General features: G+C 42.2%; 1 protein-coding gene across 5 annotated transcripts; it reads left to right on the top strand.

Annotated features, from left to right (window-relative positions):
- The first annotated feature begins 1,000 nt into the window (after positions 1-1,000).
- Positions 1,001-18,716, top strand: LOC134573476 (neural proliferation differentiation and control protein 1-like). Of its 5 annotated transcripts, XM_063433243.1 has the most exons (10): positions 1,001-1,313; positions 2,222-2,329; positions 3,534-3,671; positions 4,005-4,112; positions 7,047-7,232; positions 7,982-8,048; positions 17,029-17,107; positions 17,222-17,292; positions 17,765-17,855; positions 18,547-18,716. In XM_063433243.1, exons 2-10 carry the CDS (start codon positions 2,281-2,283, stop codon positions 18,601-18,603), a joined length of 846 nt encoding a protein of 281 aa, XP_063289313.1. In that variant the 5' UTR covers positions 1,001-1,313; positions 2,222-2,280; the 3' UTR covers positions 18,604-18,716. The 5 variants fall into 5 exon arrangements, with proteins under 5 accessions (XP_063289313.1, XP_063289316.1, XP_063289314.1 ...); XM_063433246.1 differs by lacking the exon at positions 2,222-2,329 and having other exon boundaries at positions 1,005-1,209; XM_063433244.1 differs by lacking the exon at positions 2,222-2,329 and having other exon boundaries at positions 1,005-1,313.
- The last annotated feature ends 1,227 nt before the right edge of the window (positions 18,717-19,943 follow it).

The raw sequence follows: 19,943 nt of genomic DNA, 5'->3' as shown, positions 1-19,943 counted from the left end.
AATACAAATAACTGCAAATATATATATATATATACAGATAAATATATAATTACATAAATTATTGCATATGTTTACATGTAGAATTTAAATACATATATATATATGTATACATATTACAATTCTATATATTTAAGTAATCTTTTATATTCAAGTGTGTACTGCCCACGTCTGTGAATTGTACTACCATAAAGAGGGTATGTGGTAAAATGTTACAATTAAAATACAATTTTAAAAATATGACGGTATGTGAATAAAAATGCAATAATGATCAATTGATCTATTTATTTATTTATTTATTTCTGTCTTAACCTTTCACAACCAAAGTAATGGAAATAATTGCAGTACTGTGATAAATACTGAATGAAAATGTGCATGGTAAATATTACTGGCACAAAATAGTGCGTATAGCGAACACATTGCCGTGTTTTCGGAATGTGAGTTCAGTGTGTATTATATATATATATATTATTATTATTATATTTGTGCAGTTATGAAATTGTCAGCAGCTCTCAATCTGATTTATAAACAACTACTAGGGTTAAATGCAAAAGAAATTAGCACACGTTTTTTAACATTTAGTATAACAAACAAGATAATAATATAATTTATCTTGAGTGTTTTTTTTGTGCTAAGATAAGATTTATTTTTCACGTTATTAGTATGTATGTCTTTCGTAGTGTCTTCCCAGATACCAGTGTGGCAATCAGGGCAGTAGGTTAGAGATATGGAAGGCTGCAGAGATTCTTAAACGTGTTAGTGGTCTTGGCCAATATGATGAAGGTAAAAGTGCCCTTTAATTTAGCAGGTACAACCTGTAGGGTTCTTATTTCTATCCCTTCCTACAGCCATTCCTGCTCTTCCCAAAACTCTCCCTTCCTCAGTATCTCAATCACCTCTGTTTTCCTGTTTGTTATGTCTCCGTCCACCCACCTCATTGCTATCCTGCGTCTGTGTCTTTCTCCCATTGGTCTCTGTACCAGATGAGACAATTCTGTTCACACAGACACCCAGCTACCCCTCCCATGTAACGCTTCATTCATAAAGCTGGCCGTGCGCAGTGCCTGTAACACACAAACGCAACTCAACGAGATTCCGACAGAGAGACATGGGACTGGGAAAGGAGACGGAAAAGGCAGACACAACAACCTGACAGAGCCAGAGGGAGAGGACGTTAGAGAAGGGAAAACAACCTTAATGAAGATACAGAGTGTAACTGACTGAGGGAGATTAGAACACATCGATATATAAATTTACACAGGCAGCCTTATTACCTGTGCAAAGCTCTCCACTCATATTTTAATATTATCATATCTGTGTGTGTCTTGTGTCTACAGAGAGACGTTGCATGCATACAACTGTACAACTACTCTGTTGCACGGCATGCTGTACATTATAGCCAAAATAACTGAATGTGCACACACTGTGAATTGCTTGTGTTAATAATCTGCAACTGTGTGTAGTGGCTTGTGTGTGTCTCTTTGTCAGTGTGCTATTGTTTGCATTGCACTGCTGTATTTGTATGTGCTCTCGTGTGTGCATATGAGTATATGGTTAATGTTTGCTGTGTGTAGATGACATATAGTGTGTATAAAAGTGCGTAATTGTCTCTACTTAGAATTTGTGAAGTTGTGACATGGGTAGTGTATTTGTTTTATAATTTTGTCTGTGAGACCCTATGAGTGTCATTTAGTAATATCTGTGCCTTGCTGTAGTTGTGATATTGTGTTTGTTACACTATAATATAGTTGAGTGGTGTTATGTTGCTGTGGGTTTGGTGTGTTAGACTGTTAATCTATATTCAGAGGCTCTGTGTTGTCTTATACGAATCATGCTAGCCTAGAATGACTTTATGTTGGTAACATTTCATTGCGTGACTGCTTTGTGTTAAGATTTCATTGTGTTTTGTTTTGTCTTTGTATATTATTGTGTGACTTTGCTGTGTTAATATTTTCTTATGTGGCTGTGCAGCACTGAGATGCCATTGTGTGACCGTACATTTTGCTAATGTAGGCTTATGTGGTTGTGTTTGTTAATATACAACTTTTTGTTTGTTTTATAGTTTTACTGTTAGTGAGCATATCTTTGTGTGTTTTGTTGTGCTCGTGTATGGTTTTATTGTGTTAGAATATTGAGGGTTTTTTTGTGCTAAGATATAATTGTGGACTTCTTGTCTTGTTTGGTGGTGCTATTATTACACATTGTGTTCCTTTGGTTGTATTAGCATATTTTTGTGTTGTGCTGTTGTGTTAGTTTTGTGTCTCCGAGTGCAGTGGGGTCAGGATGGGAGCAGTCTTACAGCATCTCCTGATACTTCTAGTAGTGTTGTCAGGTAAGTTTGTGTTTTTTTTACCAGTCTTTATATAGGGATGTGGTGAATCTGCCTTTCCTTTCTCCCAACCTATCAACCATTTCCTGGTACACAGGCACTGATATTGTTTCCATGGATACGCAACATTTAAAAGGAAACGCATTTAATGAAACAAATATATGATATTTTTCTTTTTTAATTGATACGCATGTCATAGAAAATGTGATAATTAGTCATAGGTTTGCCTTATATTTAACCCAATGTGCAAAATGACACATGTTGATTAAATGATATCGTGAGGAATAGACAGTGTAACGTGAGAGGATACGTCTCAGTGCCAGCTATATATAGACATGCTGTAACACTGCGCCGTATAACGCCACGCCTATATATGTATAGCCTATGCCACTGTACATGTATTAGATATGGGTATTTACTTGCCCGGATACCCAGATGTGATTTAGATATCTCAGAGACATGTATGTCCACATAGTAACAGTTACTAAAATTTATGTTGTGCGTATATGTGTCAGATATTGTGTAATGGAGATTGGAATTGTAACACTGACATCAGCGTTAATTTCGTCGACTAACAATATTAGTAAAATTTCAGTCGACTAAAATTTTTGAGATTTAGTTGACTAAAACTAGACTACAACTAAAATGGCTTTTTAGTCAAAAGACTATGACTAAAGCTAAATAGAAATTTGCCGCCAATATTAACACTGCACAGAGGGACTGTGGAAGGGGCAAAAGAGACAGACCAGGGCTCGGGAAAGTGACACCTAGAGGGGCTAGGAGGACACAACGAAACACAGCGGGGCTATGGAAGGGGCAAAAGAGACAGACCAGGGCTCGGGAAAGTGACACCTAGAGGGGCTAGGAGGACACAACGAAACATAGCTGGGCTATGGAAGGGGCAAAAGAGACAGACCAGGGCTCGGGAAAGTGACACCTAGAGGGGCTAGGAGGACACAACGAAACATAGCGGGGCTATGGAAGGGGCAAAAGAGACAGAGAGAGGTTGTGTTGACTAAAATCTACTGGAGATTCAGTCGACTAAAACTAGACTAAACCTAATACAATTTAAATAACTAAAATGCGACTAAAACTAAAATGGCTTTTTAGTCAAAAGACTGTGACTAAACCTAAATTGGAATTTGCCGCCACAATTAACACTGACTGACACCTACATACATGCTATTCAAAGTGCATTCTGTTACAGTAAAGGGGAAATGTCCATCAAGGTTAAACTGCATCCTGAAGAGGAGATTACCCTGTGCATCGTTTGAGAGCAAAACCTGTGGCCCTTGTATGCCCCAATATGTGGAAGATCAATCGGGGAACTGTGAGCTAAAGCAAGGTATATTTTTTGTATATTCAATTATCATATTAGTAGGTAGAATGTACATAATGTACGCACATCACGAGGGTTCATTCTGAATGTAAAATGTTCAGAGAAGGTCTCATGGTGAGTGTAGGGCAAAGAGTGTGCATAGTGTTGTCGATATGTAAAGTGTTTATCAGAAAAAGGTCTTGTGGTCATCACAGAAGGCGAAGGATAGACAGAAGGCGTTGTGGTCATTATGGAGGGCGATGAATAGAGAGAATACCATCTGGTCGTTATCCATTTTATGAATTAATTAACGTAATTTGAGATGATGTTTGCTCTTTTTCCAATTTGTAAAATTCTTAGAACAGTCAAAGTTCGTTGGCCCTGAGGAAATGATTGACTTTTTTAACAAAATGGCGATTTCCGGATCAAAGGTGACCAGAGGTCAGCACGTCAATCAAAACGGCACAGGTACATGGAGATAAATGTGTGTATGCCTGTGATTACATACCCTGACAAAGACAATTAAACACACACTGATTACTACTGGGAGGGAGAATTGTATTATATATTACAGATATATTCATTCTAGACCTGGGCTCGCTGGAATGGCGACCCTGAAAGTGTAATGTAACAATATTGTGATATTTTACCATAACATTTGAGTAGGTGGAAGTTGGTAGACAGGAGTCCAGGAGCTCAGAAAAAGAACACTGTCTAATGGAAGAGTGGCAGAGGGGTTCAATTAATTATAGAGAGCCGTATGTAGGGGACTTTGGGATAACTGCACAATGTATATTATTATTTTCATTTATATAGCGCCAGACTATTCCACAGCGATTTACAATGTTATATATGGGGACATGTAACAATAAGTGAGACAATTACAGAATGTTACAGGAACAATAGGTTGATTAGGACTCTGCTCAAATGAGCTTACAGTCTAGAGGAGTTGGGGTATAAAGACACAATAGGAAGGGCATTGAAAGGGATAGCAACTAAGCAACACGGTGTGAAAGTTGCAGAACTGGAGGTGAGAGTTCCAAAGGAAATGAGCGGCCCATAAGAAGTCTTACAAGCGCGAGTTAGCATTAAGGGTGCAAGCAGCGGACAGGAGGTGGCCAGAGCAGAGAGACCGAGAAGGGCTGTAACTACGAATTAGTGAAGAAGTGCAATACGAGCTTTAGTTATTAAGAGCTTTACAAAATGTAACAGGGGCTAAAATTGTTTAGGATTAGTATTTTTGACTCCTTTAAGATACAGAAAACCAATGTAACAAACGACAGAGGGGCAAGGTGTGAGAGGATCAACAGGAGAGGAAAATCAGCCTAGTGGAAGCATTCATTACAGACTGTAACAAGTACCATCAACTGGCCGGGAGAGTGAAAGAGGAGGATCAGTATTATAACGAGGAAAAAGAAAAAGATCAGTTTTAGAAAGAATACGTTTCTGAAAACGGGAGGACATCCAATCAGAGTTGGAAGAAAAAGGCAAGTGGTGACACGTTCTAAGAGAGTGCGGGAGAAATCACGGGAGGAGACACATAGTTGTGTGTCATCGGCGTACAGACGGTAGCGGAATCCAAAGGAGTTTATAAGTTTGCCAAGAGAGGCAGTGTAAACAGAAAGCAAAAGGGGACCAAGAACAGAGGCATGGGGAACTCCAGCCGAGACAAGACGAGCGGTGGAGGTATAATTAGAAAAGGCGGCACAATGAATGTTGGGAGAGACAGGATGTGAACCATGAGAGGACACTGTCAAAGAGACTGAGGGATTGAAGAGTTTGAAGGAGAGAATTATCAACAGTTTCAAATGCAGCAGAGAGGTCTAAAATAATTTTTATGGAGTCTTTTGATTTAGCCATGATTAGATCATTTGGAACTTTAATCAGAGCAGTCTCAGTAGAATGGAGAGAGCCGGAATTGAAAAAGCTAGCCAGACGGGTAATGACAAGTCATTCCAGAAGCTTTGAGGCGAAAAGGAGCAGGGATATGTGACGATAGTTGGTAAGGGAAGATGGCATTATTGAAGAGGACCATGCACAATACCAGAAGAAAGAGAGCAGTTGAAGATATGCTTTAAGTCGCAATACTGGGCAGAGAGATCTGATAAGGTGAGATGGGGCATGATCAAGCGGACAAGTGGTGGGATGACAGGAAAGTGAAGCACAGCCACCTCCTGTTCAGTAGCCGATGAGAAAACCTGAAGGGTAGGAAAGGCATGGCACAAGTGCAGTTGAGAGAGAGAGAGGTGCAAAGGGCGGTGAATTCCTTCCTTAACTGGTTAATCTTGTCAGTAAAATAGCTTTCAAAGCTATCGGCTGAAATTTTACTATGGGGGTGGTGGCCACAGCAGGGCGAACAAGAGAGTTGAAGGTATCAAAGAGACTCCTGCGATTGTAGGAGTATAAACTAATGAGAGAGGAAAAGTATGATTGCTTAGCAAGGGTAACAGCTGTGCTGTACGAACACAAGATGAATTTATAATGGCGGATGAGTTCATTATTACATGTTATAAACAGGCTTATAGTGGACATAATTGCATAATTATTAAAGCATACAGAAAGGAGAATAGAGACTGGCAGCAAAATGAAGGAACTATAATTCTTGTAATGCTTTTATTCTGCAATCAGCCGCCTACCTCTCTAAGGCTGGATCCTCCTATATCAGTGATGGCTAATCTGATTTACAAAGGTTAGCTATCATTGTCCTATATAACAAGAATCATTTTAAACAAACTATACAGTGCTTAAGGTCAATATTTGATCTGTAATTGGAGAATTAGCTCTGTTGATGATCACAGCAGTCTGCTATAAAATACTACCTGGGCAGTTACTGTTTTATAAACGTATCAGCAGAACACTAATCTAATGCCATGGATACAGACACAAAGAATGAACTGCAGTGACGTTCTATATCATTCAATTACATTTTACTTACAGGCCAGAGGAGGAGCAGAGCTTTATTGCCAATGATATAGCTGAATTGGAAAAAAACCCTTCAAATCCATTAGGAATGTTGTTTGACATCTATCTCAGTGTATAGACTATTAGTGCTTCAGGAAAATATGAATTTCAAATAGTGAGTGTGTGATCGTAGTTATTTTCTCCTCCCTCCTTCTCTCAATAGATAGACACATGCATATAGTACACACAACACATAGATATTTATACCGTAAATAGTGAGCAGTGATGGACTAATAATGAAACTATAAAATTTAGAGCAATTTAGCAAAGTTTAGCTGTGATCTGCTATCTCCTCATGTATTGGAGCTACAAATATATTTATTTTTTTCCTAACGATAATGCGCCTTAGGCTGCTGTCAGGACCATATAATAAATGTTAATGTGTCTAATAGATGCTGCCATAATTTTGCTTTTTTTTTAAGTCTTTTGTTTTTGTATTAGATTCTCCTGCAGGTAGCACCAAAACTGAAACCACATCCCAGTCACCCACTGCTTCTACTCCACACCTTCCTCAGCTTCTCAATGAATCCACCAGGACAGAACCCATGTCACAGTCCTCGTTAACAGCAAATGAGTGGAAAATGAGTTCATTGAGGAAGTCTGACTTTAACCAGACCATCTCCCTAGGTAATTACCCACAACACATCACACCTACCCATAGTTCATTTAATTCCCCAATGCTTTACTCTTTAATTTATTACTAGTTTATGGTTACTTCATACAGTGACATCAATTTCTCAACGGGATTGAATTCATTACAGGTGGGAAAAAAAGTGAAAATCCCTGTTTTACTGTCTAGCATTTTAAAGGATAGGCATTTTAACTCTGCTAATGTCTACATCTTTGTAATTTGCAACATAATGTCATATGTCCGTGGTTTATCTTTAAATATATGTCACAGGGTTGTGGCTTAAATGACCCTTATTGGCCACAGTCACATGTATTCTAGTGATGCAGGTATTTCACAGGCCCAATCAGATGCTTCCTCCATATGAAGGTTTCTCCTCATGGGTGGGGCTAACAGAAATAAACCAAACTGAAGGTTCTCTTCCTGGGTGTGGTTAACAAAAATGGAACAACATAAAGGCTCTCCTCCTCGGTGGGGCTAAAAGAAACGGACCAAATTGGAAAGTGGCCTATGGATGGTTCACTATTAGAATAGTATCATAATACTACATACAAGCCAAATCATGTTGATTGGTGCAGATATGTCCACTCTTCCATCGCACATCTTAAATATATTCATGCAATAATTGGAATAATATATTTAGAATGCCCCTTTCTACTAGAATAACCTATTCCACTTAAAGCACAAAACTTATCATCTATATAAATATCACATCAATGTATGATGTTCTCTCCTTTTTATTTTAAAGCTCTGATAGTGATCTGCAGTCTAACAGCATTTTCGGGTGTCTTGGTGGCGGCTCTATGCTGGTATCGGTGAGTGTCCTGTGGATCTTATTAATGTTCCTCATTTATTATCTAGGTCAGTGTTTGTGAGTCTGTGAATAATCCATACATGGATACTGATCTCAATTAGTAATAATAATAATATTGGTCATGGGTGCTGGACTGATTATGGACATTATGGATCACAGCAGAATATCGTAGTCTTTCTCTGATCTAGTCTTTCCTGGGGGTGGGGGGACAGATAAAGACGCACATGGTCTCTGAGTGATGGAAATATGTGGGAGATGGCAACAGTATCAAAAAGTAGATCGCACACTTAAAGATTAAATTAAATTAAATATTTGGATGTTTTGCCAGTAAATATTGCAGTGGGTATAAGAGAAGACAAGATCATTGTGAATTGCTTGGAGAAAGACTCACTAATTGACTACATTAGTAGCCCATTTGACCAAATAAGGGCATCTACACATCTTTAACTAAATGCAATGAGCATTTAATTTCACTCTAATGGCATTCTGATAGAGTTATTTATTAAAGTGAGAATTCAACGTGAAGAGGAGTCATTATGGTCCTGAGTCAAAGCTGGTTCTTGTACCATGGTTGTCTAGTGTACTATATTTGCAGTGACAATCAACCTGCAGATAGTAAATAGTATTCTAGGTTGACAAATGACTCAAATCCATGGAGTTCAACCTTTGAAACATATTTTTTTTTTTGTGGTAAATTTGTTTTTATTGTTGTTTTAACAGCATCTGTTTGTTACATATTTTCGTATTAGGAACAGTGTGGGACACGCAGGTCCCGTATTAAACATGCATAAAATGTTATTAGGCAATTGTGTGACGTATCTATGTGGGCACGCAGGCCGGGAGCATCTGAGGACTCGCAAGTCCTATCTCTTATACTTGTATTCTCCTGTTGTCTGGATTCTTCACATTATATTTTTGGTTCAACGAGAAATAACATGAATAAACAATTCTAGTAACGTGTTGTTCTAGCTTTCAAGAATGGTTGGAATGAGTGGTGTTAGATCCTAGTTGTCAGGGTACCTGAAGTCTCTACCTCTGAGAGAGGTAGAGACTTAGTCGTTTATCCGTCTAGACGAGCCGTTTCCTCCGTTCCTCGCGGTCCATCCAGTCACTTAAACGCTGGCCGCGAGGGATCCGCTTCCTTTTCTAACATGACGCTCGGTACGTGACGTCATGACGCCAATCCCGAGTGACCTGTCACTCAATTGTCCGATATCAAATCAGGACTCGTCGGAGGCGTGTCTACTCTCCGGAGTCAGGGTATTTAAGCTTGCTTCTCTCATCAGCTCATTGCCCTGTCGTGGTTCTAGCTTGTCTAGTCACTCAGTGCTCTTGTATTCTAGTATTCTCTTTGGTTCTGACCCGGCTTGTTGTACTACTCTGCTTATCTCTGTTATCCCTTTGATCCGGCTTGTCTCTCGCTTACCTGTCTTCTCGTTCCCTCGACCTCGGCTTGTCTCTGACCATTCTCTATTATTTTCTGTACGTTAGTCCGGCCATTCTAAGGTCCGGTATACGTACCTTTCTACTGTTTGTACTCTGCGTGTTGGATCCCTGTCCCGATCCTGACATTACGACAGGGCCAATGGATCCTGCAGGTACAAACAGTCAGCTTGGTTCTTCCGATCCCAGGTTTGACGCCATGGAACACAGGATGGATCAGATGGCACTAGCACTACAGGCGCTATTGTCTCGTGCTAGTAGTCCACCAGAGGAGACACGTACTCCTTCGATTTCTCCTGTAAGTTCAGGTCTAGAGGTAGCCACTGTAGGTGCTTCTTCCCGTATTACCCCACCAGTACGTTATGGCGGTTCCCCTGAGAAGTGTCGTGGCTTTTTGAACCAGATCAGCATCCATTTCGAATTACAACCCCGCTCCTATCCTACAGATAGAGCGAAGGTTGGATTTATTATTACGCTACTCATTGAGAAAGCTCTGAGATGGGCCAATCCTTTATGGGAGAATGATAACCCGTTAGTCTATAATTATAATGCCTTTGTAGCTGCTTTTAGAAGAACTTTTGACCCTCCTGGTAGAAAGGTCAATGCAGCTAGATTACTGTTGCGCCTTAGACAGGAGAATCGAACACTTGTGGATTATGCACTAGAGTTCAGGTCCTTGGCGGCAGAAGTTAAGTGGAACGAACAGGCTTATATAGATGTATTTTTGAATGGGTTATCAGATGTAATCCTTGACGAGGTCGCTACTAGAGAGCTCCCTGAGAATTTGGAGGATTTAATTTCCTTTATCTCTCGCATTGATGAACGCTTAAGAGAGAGGCAGAACACTCGAGATAGGACCCGTAGACCCTCCTTTAAACTAGCTCCTGCATTTCAAAATTCTGAGATCGAAACCTTACGTTTTCCAGAGCCTATGCAGATAGGTAATACTCACCTCACAGAGGAGGAGAGACAGTACAGGAGAAGGGAGGGTTTATGTATGTACTGTGGAGTCAGAGGTCACTTACGCCTAAATTGTCCTAATCGTTCGGGAAACGCTCGCACCTAAGTTTCTCTAGAGGACAGGCCTTGGGTGTATCTATTTTGTCCTCTATTCACAATTATAAAGATCACAGGCTTTTGTTACCCGTTTCTTTGACTTGGGAGAAGGGAGTATTAAAAACCATGGCTTTGATCGATTCTGGAGCTGCTGAGAGCTTTATCGACCAAGTTTTTGTTACCAAGCATGCTATCCCATCCCAGTTAAGGGAGACACCCCTGGCCGTTGAGGCCATAGATGGTAGACCTTTACTTGAGCCTGTTATTTTCCGTGAGACCATACCTGTTAATTTAACTGTTGGTATCTTACATGAGGAAGACCTATCTCTATTGATTATTTCCTCTCCTTCTATTCCCATAGTCCTGGGGTACTCCTGGTTAAAGAGACATAACCCTATCATTGATTGGGAGTTAGGGGAGATAGTCTCATGGGGTCAGAATTGTCAAGAGAAATGTTTGCGGAGGGTCTCGCCTCTTTGCCTAGCTAACACCTCGGCTAATTCCTCCAACCCTACAGAGACACAAATACCGCCTCAGTACCTGGATTTAAAGGCAGTATTTGATAAAAAGAGAGCCGATACCTTACCTCCACACAGGTCCTTTGATTGCAAGATTAACCTACTCCCTGGTACCATGCCTCCCAGGGGTCATGTATATCCGTTATCTACTAAAGAGAACTCAGTTCTAGAGGAGTATATTCACGAGAATTTAGACAAGGGATTCATTAGGAGATCCTCCTCTCCTGCCGGGGCTGGATTTTTTTTTGTTAAAAAGAAGGATGGTACACTAAGACCTTGTATTGATTATCGAGGTTTGAACAAGATAACCATTAGGAATGCTTATCCCATCCCTTTGATTACCGAACTCTTTGATCGTTTAAAGGGTTCTAAAATTTTCACCAAGTTAGATCTCAGAGGGGCATATAACTTGGTGAGAATCCAGCAGGGACACGAGTGGATGACGGCGTTCAATACTCGATATGGTCACTATGAATATACAGTAATGCCTTTTGGGTTATGTAATGCACCGGCTGTATTCCAGGATCTGATAAATGAGGTTCTTAGGGAATTTCAGCATGATTGTGTTATTGTATACCTGGATGACATACTCATACATTCTAGAGAGATTGAGACTCACCACAAACAAGTCAGAAGGGTTTTGCACAAACTTCTTCAACATGGCCTGTACTGCAAGTTGGAGAAATGTAGCTTCGATCAATCCCAAGTAAACTTCCTTGGTTATGTGATCTCTGGGGAGGGATTTAAGATGGACCCGGATAAACTCCAGTCCATTCTAGATTGGCCTTTACCCAAGGGTCTCAAGGCCGTTCAGAGATTTATTGGATTCTCCAATTATTATAGGCGCTTTATTAAGGGATATTCTTCTATTATTGCGCCTATCACCAATATGACCAAACAGGGGGCTGATACTAAGAATTGGTCTACGGAAGCTCTCCTTGCTTTCAAAACTCTCAAGGAGCTTTTTGCTTCCGCTCCAATTTTAGTTCACCCTGATACTACTCTACCTTTCCTACTTGAGGTAGACGCCTCAGAGACTGGTATAGGTGCTATCCTATCTCAAAGGTTAGGTGTGGATAAACCGTTACATCCATGTGGATTTTTTTCTAAAAAATTATCTGGTGCTGAGAGCAGATATGACATTGGTGACAGAGAACTACTAGCTGTTATCAAGGCTTTAAAAGAATGGAGACATTTATTGGAAGGGACATTACATCCTGTTACTATTTTAACGGACCACAAGAACTTGTCCTATATTGGAGAGGCCAAGCGATTGTCTTCCAGGCAAGCTCGTTGGTCGTTATTCCTCACCCATTTCAATTACGTTCTCACTTATAGGCCTGGTTCGAAGAATTCTAAAGCCGATGCCCTATCTCGCCAATATGAACCTTCTGCTTCATCTGAACCGGTTCTGTCCTCTATTGCAGTGCTCCCCAACCTTTTTATCGCCGCGGACCGGTAAACATTTGATAATTTTTCCGTGGCCCGCTTGTTTTGATTTAATAAGACAAAAAAAAAAAACAGTCACATATATTAAAAAAACACGCAGACACATACATAGTCAGAAAATCACAAACACAGTCACATAAAGACATAGACTCAAAATTGTGTGTATGTGTGTGTGAGCGGTGCAGTGTGTATGTGAGGGTGGCAGTGTGTGTGAGTTGCAGTGTGTGTGTGTTTGGGGCGGTGTGTGTATGGGGGCAGTGTTTGCGGGGCAGTGTGTGTAGTGTGTGTATGGGGCAGTGTTTGGGGGCAGTGTGTGTAGTGTGTGTATGGGGCAGTGTTTGTGGGGCAGTGTGTGTAGTGTGTGTATGGGGGCAGTGTTTGCGGGGCAGTGTGTGTAGTGTGTGTATGGGGCAGTGTTTGTGGGGCAGTGTGTGTAGTGTGTGTATGGGGCAGTGTTTGTGGGGCTGGGTGTGTAGTGTGTGTATGGGGGCAGTGTGTGTAGTGTGTGTATGGGGGCAGTGTGTGTAGTGTGTGTATGGGGCAGTGTTTGTGGGGCAGTGTGTGTAGTGTGTGTATGGGGGCAGTGTTTGCGGGGCAGTGTGTGTAGTGTGTGTATGGGGCAGTGTTTGTGGGGCAGTGTGTGTAGTGTGTGTATGGGGCAGCGTTTGTGGGGCTGGGTGTGTAGTGTGTGTATGGGGGCAGTGTGTGTAGTGTGTGTATGGGGGCAGTGTGTGTAGTGTGTGTATGGGGCAGTGTTTGTGGGGCTGTGTGTGTATGGGGCAGTGTTTGTGGGGCAGTGTGTGTAGTGTGTGTATGGGGGCAGTGTTTGCGGGGCAGTGTGTGTAGTGTGTGTATGGGGCAGTGTTTGTGGGGCAGTGTGTGTAGTGTGTGTATGGGGCAGCGTTTGTGGGGCTGGGTGTGTAGTGTGTGTATGGGGGCAGTGTGTGTAGTGTGTGTATGGGGGCAGTGTGTGTAGTGTGTGTATGGGGCAGTGTTTGTGGGGCTGTGTGTGTATGGGGCAGTGTTTGTGGGGCAGTGTGTGTAGTGTGTGTATGGGGCAGTGTTTGTGGGGCTGTGTGTGTAGTGTGTGTATGGGGCAGTGTTTGTGGGGCAGTGTGTGTAGTGTGTGTATGGGGCAGTGTTTGGGGGCAGTGTGTGTAGTGTGTGTATGGGGGCAGTGTGTGTAGTGTGTGTATGGGGCAGTGTTTGTGGGGCTGTCTCTGTAGTGTGTGTATGGGGCAGTGTTTGTGGGGCAGTGTGTGTAGGGCTGTGTGTGTAGTGTGTGTATGGGGTAGTGTGTGTATGGGGCAGTGTTTGTGGGGCAGTGTGTGTAGGGCTGTGTGTGTAGTGTGTGTGTGGGGCAGTGTTTGTGGGGCAGTGTGTGTAGGGCTGTGTGTGTAGTGTGTGTATGGGGCAGTGTGTGTAGTGTGTGTATGGGGCAGTGTTTGTGGGGCAGTGTGTGTAGGGCTGTGTGTGTAGTGTGTGTATGGGGCAGTGTGTGTAGTGTGTGTATGGGGCAGTGTTTGTGGGGCAGTGTGTGTAGGGCTGTGTGTGTAGTGTGTGTATGGGGCAGTGTGTGTATGGGGGCAGTGTGTGTATGGGGAGTAAGGAGGGTAGGGAGGCTTTTTTTTATTTATTTAATTAAAAATAATATATTGATGTCCCCCCTCCCTTCTTACCTTTACTGGGAGGAGGGGGGACATTTCTTAGTCCCTGGTGGTCCAGTGGTGGTGAGATGAACTCTAGCCCAGTTACAGGGCTAGAGTTCACTCTCGCGAGATTTGGAGCGTTGCCGTGGTTACCGCGGCAACGCTCCAAATCTCGCGAGAGGAGGACCCGGAGGAGCTGCAGGTAAGAGCTCCTGGGTCCTCTCTCTCTCCCCTGCCGGCTGCCAGCACCGTGCCTGCGGACCGGGGAGGGAGATCTCTGATCTCCCCTCCGGTCCGCAGGCACATTGCAGGGCTGGCACTTGGGCAATGCCAGCCCTGCATTAGCCGGCAGGCTCGCACACCCCTGGGCGGCCCGGTACCGTTTGATCCACGGACCGGTACCGGTCCGCGGCCCGGGGGTTGGGGAACACTGCTCTATTGTACCTAAATGCAATATAATTGCTAACACAAGTCTCAAAATCCATTCTCCGTTGCTTGCCCAGATCATGAAGTCACAACATCTGGCACCTGGACAGACTCCTGAGGGAAGAAACTTTGTTCCTCCTGAACTCCAACTGGAGCTCTTACAGTGTTTCCACGAAAGTAAGGTGGCTGGTCATCCTGGCATTCGCAAGACATATTTCCTGATCTCCAAGGATTTCTGGTGGCCTTCCTTACGAAAGGATATTAAGGAGTTCATCGGAGCTTGTGAGATTTGTACCAAGACTAAACAGCCTCATACATCTCCATGTGGTCTATTACACCCCTTGGACATTCCAGAGAAACCATGGTCCTGTTTGGCCATGGACTTTATTGTGGATTTACCTGCTTCCAAGAGACAGACTGTTATTCTCACGGTGGTTGATAGATTCACTAAGATGGCTCATTTTGTGCCGTTACCTAAACTCCCGACTTCTCCTGAATTGGCGGAGATTTTCGCGAGAGAGGTTTTTCGCTTACATGGGATACCTTCTGAAATTGTTTCTGATAGAGGTTCTCAATTTGTCTCACGATTCTGGAGATCCTTCTGTTCTCAATTAGGTATCAAATTGAACTTTTCCTCTGCCTATCACCCCCAGTCTAACGGAGCTGCTGAACGTACCAATCAAAAGATTGAACAATATCTGCGCTGCTTTGTTTCCGAACACCAGGACGAAGTGGTCGGTTTGATTCCTTGGGCGGAGTTCGCACACAATAATCTCGTTTGTGATTCTACTCGTTCTAGCCCCTTCTTCATGAACTATGGCTTTCATCCTTCCATTTTTCCTTCGGTCTCTTCTTCCCAAGGAGTACCGTCGGTTGATGATCATGTCGCCAATCTGAAGAAGTTGTGGGATCAGACTCGTCAAATTCTCCTGCATAATTCTATGTTGTTCAAAAAACACGCTGATAAGCACAGAAGGGCGGCTCCAGTTTTTGTCCCTGGGGATAGAGTATGGCTGAGTACTAAGAACAAAGTTCCCTCTATGAAGTTTGCTCCTCGTTACATAGGTCCTTACAGGGTTCTGACTCGTATCAACCCGGTTGCGTATCGCCTAGCTCTGCCATCTGCCTTACGCATCCCCAACTCCTTTCATGTGTCTTTGCTGAAACCGCTAATTTGCAACAGATTTTCCTCTCCGGTTTCCTCACCTCGTTCAGTTCAGGTGGAGGGTCAGGAGGAATACGAGGTCAACTCCATTATCGATTCCCGAGTCTCCCAGGGGAAGCTACAATATCTAGTCAACTGGAAGGGACATGGTCCTGAGGAGAGGAGTTGGGTACCTCAGGAGGATGTTCATGCCCCTCGCCTCCGCAGGGCGTTTCACTCCCGCTTTCCTTCTCGTCCCGGTTCCTTCCGCCCGGTGGGCGTATCTGAGAGGGGGGGTACTGTCAGGGTACCTGAAGTCTCTACCTCTGAGAGAGGTAGAGACTTAGTCGTTTATCCGTCTAGATGAGCCGTTTCCTCCGTTCCTCGCGGTCCATCCAGTCACTTAAACGCTGGCCGCGAGGGATCCGCTTCCTTTTCTAACATGACGCTCGGTACGTGACGTCATGACGCCAATCCCGAGTGACCTGTCACTCAATTGTCCGATATCAAATCAGGACTCGTCGGAGGCGTGTCTACTCTCCGGAGTCAGGGTATTTAAGCTTGCTTCTCTCATCAGCTCATTGCCCTGTCGTGGTTCTAGCTTGTCTAGTCACTCAGTGCTCTTGTATTCTAGTATTCTCTTTGGTTCTGACCCGGCTTGTTGTACTACTCTGCTTATCTCTGTTATCCCTTTGATCCGGCTTGTCTCTCGCTTACCTGTCTTCTCGTTCCCTCGACCTCGGCTTGTCTCTGACCATTCTCTATTATTCTCTGTACGTTAGTCCGGCCATTCTAAGGTCCGGTATACGTACCTTTCTACTGTTTGTACTCTGCGTGTTGGATCCCTGTCCCGATCCTGACACTAGTGTGTGTTGGACTCTTAGGTCCATCCTAGTTGTGTAGGCCTCCCCCCCACCCCTCCTGTATCTTGTGTCATAGCCTCAGGCAAATTATACGACTGAGGTGTCTGTGTGTGCGGTGTGAGTTCCTTTGAAAGGAGAGTGATCCTTGTTACGTATGTGATCGAGGCTCTGGGATCGTGATTTACACACGATGAGTGGTGAGTGGATGTTTGAATCGGCTATGTTAGCCTGGGTTCCTTGTTAGGTCTGTGTGTTGTCGTGTCGTTGTTCGTCGGGTTCGGGAGGTTGGCATGATTCCATTTATTGGCTGTTTTGAGTCTCGTGTGGAGAGTATCCATCTCTTGTTATGTGTTGGAAACATATTTTAATGCAGTTGCTCCAAAAGATAGATCCTTCATATCAATAAATGTTCTTTTCCTCTCGCCTCGTTTAGATTACAGAAGGAGGTACATCTGACACAGAAGATGGCATATTCAGCATACAAGGGCACTAGGCAGCCCCCTTGCCAAAGGGTGAGCGTGAATAAGTACTATTTTCTATACTAACATAACAGTGCTGAAAAATTAATCACTTCGAATACCATCTTTTTCTCTTGTCTATCCCCTTTTTGCCTTGCAATCATCCAGTCTGCTAATGAGAATTCACATTTTATGTGGCAATATCACGATGTGAGGAAGCAGCGCCAAGCACAGAGCGGGTGAGTGAGACTGGCACCTTAAAGACTGCTGTAGTGTTTCAGATAAAGATCTCTGTGGCTGATGAAGTGTGTGATACCTGCAGAATATTATGCTGTAGACTGACTGCTACCTCTGAGATGAGTTTAATATTTTATAGAAAGCTTGTTCCTTTAAACATTCCACTTGTATGGTATGTTTATATGGCTGTAGATACAGCAGAATACTGGCAGATGTCTATTAGAAACACGGCCCTATTGTTAATTATAATAATTATTATTATTACTGTATTACTATTGTAAAGTAATCTTTTGTACTGTGTTTAAAATTTATAGTTGAAAACTGTATCTGTACTTGAATGAAATTTTTTTTAAAAAAAAAGGAAAATAAAGATTTATATATTTAAAAAAAAAAAAAAATAAACATTCCACTTGGTTGATCTTGCAGATGGAATAAAATGCTGTCTGAGATTTGACCCACGTTTCTTTTTTCTAGATCAGGGACGAAACCTCGCCAGCAGCTCTCCACAGACTCTGAGGCAGATATTGAGGAATTCACCATGTACGAGTGTCCAGGCCTAGCTCCGGTATGTCTCTACTGAATGAATTCTAGATCAAGATTTCCGAACAGGGCCCTGTAGAACCCACAACAGTTCTGTTTTTGTATGTTGATATCCCTATTGCTACAGAATAGAGAAATCACAAACTGCTGGATTGATGGGAACTTTTGCTCTAAATCATGTTTTTTTTAAGGATTATTTTTCTAGAGATCCATTGTTTGCTGCATGTGGCTAAATTCTCACCAGACATCAGACTTGGTTTTACACCTGATTCCCAAGGAATGTACGAATCAAACACAACTTAGAAACATGTTTATTAAGGAATTTTTATCTTAGAATCACTGAATGCTTTAGATATGTGATGGGTGAATTGGTTGTTCTCTGCTGCACACCACAAGTTTACTAAAGTTACCCGAGATGTTGTGGAACTTCCCATGAAAGTTGCAGTTTTACCACAATGGGGGCTGCATGTTGACTATCTCTCACTCCCATCATTATAAGGGATTTGACACAGAATTGCAGCAGTCCCAGGCGGGACCTGATGAAGTTTGATACTCTAGATACTGCAGTATTTTCTCCACAATTATCCTTGAGTAACCAGAAATTGTCAGCCTTGCATGACTGTAACTGTAGATCAGTACAGAGCAAACCCTAAAAGAAGGCAGGCTATTGAATTAACATAGGAGTACTAAATGCTCTCTCCCATTTTATCCCGCAGGCAGGAGAGATGGAGGTTCACAATCCCCTCTTTGATCCGTTACCAGCCAAGCAATGATGGGGAGTTTGTCGTGAAATCCTGCAGAATGTTATGATTCTAGACATATATATATATATATTTATCTGTATGTGTTGCTGCTCCGAATTGTGTGCATTAAATTTTGAAATTTAGGCACCTCTTCTCCTTTATATAAAATTTCTACTTAACATTAATTTACTGTGGAGTAAGTTACAGCTCTATCATACCATCAGAATACTAATGCACACACTAGAAATGGCTATAGCTTGGAAAGCACTACATAGTTGTACAAATCTTTTCCCATCTAGATTCCAAAAGTATTTAAATAAATCTGTTTTCGTTTACTAGAGAAGACAAGTTATCCTTATGCTTTAGCAGGTCCTTAAAGCACAGGCTTCTAGTTCTATGACAACCACACTTACCTGCCCCCATTCTTTGGATGAGTATTGGTCAACTCTTGCCATCATTGTATGATAGATAAACACCACGTTTACAGACGTATAGAGATCTGCAGCCTTTCTAAAATTGGATTCATGAACAATGTGTCAGTTTAGAACTTGTCTGGGTAGAAGTACCATTGATACCTGTGTGTAGACTGTCTTAAAATATGACAGTGACAAATTAGTCCTTTATTATGTTGGAAAAACACCAAGGCAGCAGCAGCAGATAATAGCAAATCGGATGGGCAATTTAGGACAAGTTAGGGATGTAAACAATACAGCAGATGCGTTTTTAGCATTACTTTTACATATTCATCATTTTATTTACTGTTTAGTTACCATGCCACAGACAATTTACAGTTACTGATAGATGAGTCAGTTCTCTAGATTCCAAGCACACGGTTAGTGGTTTGTGTATGCTAGAATGACCCATAGCATTGTACAACGCTACGGAATTTGCTGGCGCTATACAAATAATAAAATAATAGCACATTATTTAGTCATCACCACAACCGCACACAAAACCACATTCTTCATACAACGAAATGGTAGGCAATTGAATGTATATAGTTCTTGACATTTATTGCAAATATCATAAAGAAGGATACAAAATTACATAAAGGATATTGTTTTGTTCGAGAATTTACCTCATGTTATTCTCACAAAAACAGGACTTAAAGGGACACTATAGTCACCAGAACAACTACAACTTACAACTTATTGCATTCGTTCTGGTGAGTAGAATCATTACCTTCAGGCTTTTTGCTGTAAACACTGTCTTTTCAGAGAAAATGCAGTGTTTACATTACAGCCTAGTGATAACTTCACTGGCCACTCCTCAGACGGCTGTTAGAGATCCTTCCTGGGTCATGGCTGCCTAAAATCCATCCAAACATTCAGCATCTCCTCCCTCAGCATCTCCTCCCTCTCAACTTTCCT

This window comes from Pelobates fuscus, chromosome 9, assembly GCF_036172605.1.
Source record: "Pelobates fuscus isolate aPelFus1 chromosome 9, aPelFus1.pri, whole genome shotgun sequence".
Classification (NCBI taxonomy): Eukaryota; Metazoa; Chordata; class Amphibia; order Anura; family Pelobatidae; genus Pelobates; species Pelobates fuscus.
Note: the sequence above shows the minus strand (reverse complement) of the source record. Positions and strands in the feature narration are given on the sequence as shown.